This window comes from Plasmopara halstedii (assembly GCF_900000015.1).
Source record: "Plasmopara halstedii genome assembly, contig: Scaffold_2386, whole genome shotgun sequence".
In the NCBI taxonomy this organism is placed as follows: domain Eukaryota; phylum Oomycota; class Peronosporomycetes; order Peronosporales; family Peronosporaceae; genus Plasmopara; species Plasmopara halstedii.
Window position 1 is genome coordinate 32,636 of NW_020189293.1, and position 3,618 is coordinate 36,253.

Sequence of the window (3,618 nt, forward strand, 5' to 3'; positions counted from 1 at the left end):
TTGACCAATTCGGTAGTACGTCATAAAAGTCTCTAACAGCACGGACGACGATTACTAAGTTTGTAATTAGAAGCGACCAGAAAATTAGCACATTTGAATACTTTGAAAGTAGCGGATTGCGACCCTCTACACTCGTACTGGTTTTTGTAAAGAACTAAGGTCGGTGACCTTAGCTTAGCTTCCTCTAGGCAAAGAGCTACGGCAGCTCCACTGCAAGCGCTCCTCAGGTCTGCGGGCTGGTGCAGACTTCTGACTATGCTTGGTTTGATGAGAAAATAGCAGATTATTTAAATTGATGGCGTAGAAGCCATCACTTGAATTTGCGTTTCTGACCCTTTATACGATCCCCCCAACGGTATCGGGTTTTATTTAAAACAAAAATGACATAAGCCCAAACTGATTTGAAAAAAATGTGTGTTTTAGAAAATGAGTGCATCATATGGTGTACAGAACAAAATTTGAGCAGGCGACTAAAATATTAAATCTTCTCATCTTTGTATCTTTCAAGTGGAGTACTATTTTCTCATTAAAAATTACGGGAGGAATTTATCTTCAAAAAGATTCGATCATCTCCAAATGATGTTCTGCCCGATATTAACGATACTCATCACCTTTGTCAACTTATCCGCTATCACTGCGTCTATCCCACGTGCTTGTTCCTCTCCGGAAGACCAACAATTCGCGTTTTGTAATGCGTCACTATTGGTCTCCGAACGAGTTGAGGATCTTTTGGGCCGTCTACCGCTCGATATAAAGGTGACGCTGTTGACTGCACGTGCCAGCCCTCGAGGTAACATGAGCAGCATTGGTCTACCTGAGTACAATTGGGGTGCCAATTGTGTCCACGGGGTACAGTCCACGTGCGGAACCAATTGTGCAACATCGTTTCCAAATCCCGTGAATCTTGGTGCTATTTTTGATCCGCAGGCGGTATTCGATATGGCTCAAGTCATCGGTTGGGAGCTTCGTGCTTTGTGGTTAGAAGGAGCCAGAGAGAACTACGCTGCAGGTCCACACTTGGGGCTTGATTGCTGGTCTCCCAATATCAATATCAATAGAGACCCTCGCTGGGGTAGGAACATGGAAACACCATCTGAAGATCCTCTGGTTAACAGTAGATATGGTGTGGCTTACACTACCGGGCTCCAAAAGGGGAAAGATCCGAGATATTTGCAAGCCGTGGTGACTCTAAAACATTATGTTGCCTACTCCTTCGAGCATTACGACGGGATTGATCGAAAGGCTTTTAATGCTGTGGTATCTAAGTATGACTTTACTGATACTTATTTGCCGGCATTTAAGGCATCCATTGTAGAAGGTGATGCCAAGGGGATCATGTGCTCGTACAATTCTGTAAATGGTATACCTATGTGCGCAAATGAAAAGCTGAACAAGCAATTGTTACGTGATACTTTGGGCTTTGATGGGTACATCACTAGCGATTCCGGGGCAATCGAGGGCATTTTTCGTCAACGAAACTATACTAACACGCTCTGTGAGGCTGGAAGACTCGCTATTTTGTCCGGAACGGATATTAACAGTGGAGGTGTCTACCGAAAATGTTTACCTGAGCTTGTGGCAAGTGGACAATTGCCGGAGACGGTAGTGGACGATGCTTTACGAAGAACTCTTAAGCTACGCTTCGAATTGGGTTTATTTGACCCAATTGACGATCAGCCTTACTGGCATGTGGCACCTAGTGAAGTGAATACGGCCAAATCAAAGCAACTGAGTCTTGACCTTACTCGAAAATCGATAGTCTTGCTACAGAACAATGCTAACATTTTGCCGCTAGCTAAAGGCAAGAAATTGGCTGTGATTGGACCGCATGCAATGGCGAAACAAGCTTTGCTGGGCAACTACCTAGGACAGATGTGCCATGGTGATTACTTAGAAGTCGGCTGTGTAATGACACCATTAGAGGCGATTACTGCTATGAATGGGGCATCAAACACTGTGTATGCAAAAGGCTCTGGAATAAACGACACTATAACTACCGACTTTGCCGAGGCAAAAGCTGCTGCATCAAAAGCAGACACTGTCGTACTTTTCTTAGGCATTGATACGTCAATCGAGCGTGAAGCAGGAGATCGTGAGAATATTGACGTGCCTAAGATTCAAATGGAGTTGCTGAAGTCTGTGCGCCTAGCAGGAAAACCAACGGTTGTCGTTTTGTTTAATGGAGGAGTGCTAGGCATTGAAGAGCTTATCCAACATGCTGATGGTGTCATTGAGGCATTTTATCCCGGCTTTTTCGGTGCACAAGCTGTAAGTGATATCCTTTTTGGAGATGCCATTCCGAGCGGAAAACTTCCCGTCACGATGTACCCTTCGCACTACATTGATCGTGTAGACATGAAGAGCATGAGCATGACCGATTACCCTGGACGTTCGTATCGATATTACAAGGAGGTGCCTGTTTTTCCATTTGGTTGGGGTCTTAGTTATACCAAATTCACCTTAGCGTTGGATGAAAGTGATGATGGAATACAGTCGACCAGTATTTTAGAAGTTTCGGGTGGCCAAGACCAGACAATGTCTGTCATCGTGTCAAATGACGGCAATTTTGCTGGAGACGAAGTCGTATTTGCGTTCTTCCGGCCTTTGGACGTCAATACAACTGCTACTGCAAAACTGTTGAACGAACAGTTGTTTGATTACCGTCGTGTGAGTCTTCGCCCCACACAGTTCCGCAAACTTGACTTTCGCATCCAGCAGAGCACTTTGGCCATGGTTGACGACTCTGGCAACCACGTCTGTTTTCCTGGATTTTATCAGATCATCATCACCAATGGTGTGCATGAGCGTGTAACATTTACCATCCATCTCACTGGGGATTACGAGACGCTAGAAGTTCTTCCGACTGATGTTTCGCAGCCGGGATTGGCAGACTCGCGTAACATACAGACTGATTTTCACGCGCGACCCATTCAATCTCAAGAGCGTGAGACATTTCCGGTTGTGGAATAGCTCCAAGAGCTGACTTTCAAAATTGAGGCTCTTGGTTGATGCGTGTTATACCTGAGATTGAGCTATCCAGAACAATGTAAAAGGTGACAATTTTGCCGTTTTAAGATATTGTTTTCACAAATACTGAATATCTGCAACGCTCAAATTTAAATTGATGGCAGGTAGAGATACTAGCCCAGGTCAAAATTCTAAGACGAGGTTTGACTATGACTTATAAATAACTTTCATATCTAGAGTCGTATTTTTGGAATGATCTCATCATCAATTATGCTCAGACATGCACCATCGTACAATTTGATGACACCACGTATTCTTGAGACCGCGAAGAGAATATCATCTTTTACGAGAATTTTAATTGTGAAAACCTTCCTCATCTGCTTAAACAGCCGACCATTCAGATATCGAAAACGAACATTTTTCTTGAATCTGATTACGAAAGTGGCAGAACAGTCGCTGGTTGCTAGAGCAGTCATCAATCTTGATATCAAAACTATCACATAACAAATGATATGCAGCGGCTTTGTCGAACTAGATTTGAGCCGTAAAAATGGCGTTGATAGCACTTTGCAAGAATGTTGACGAGCTGTAAGTATGTTGTGTGACAACAACACACTTGGATAGACAATGTATTGAAGCCTCGCAAGTATA

At 43.8% G+C, this 3,618-nt stretch overlaps 1 protein-coding gene across 1 annotated transcript; it reads left to right on the top strand.

The window, feature by feature from the left end:
* Positions 1-579: 579 nt before the first annotated feature.
* Positions 580-2,970, top strand: PHALS_03478 (family 3 glycoside hydrolase; the record flags this gene model as incomplete). Its single annotated transcript, XM_024717693.1, has 1 exon — positions 580-2,970. The coding sequence occupies one exon, from the start codon at positions 580-582 to the stop codon at positions 2,968-2,970; it is 2,391 nt and encodes a 796-aa protein (XP_024583166.1).
* Positions 2,971-3,618: the final 648 nt, after the last annotated feature.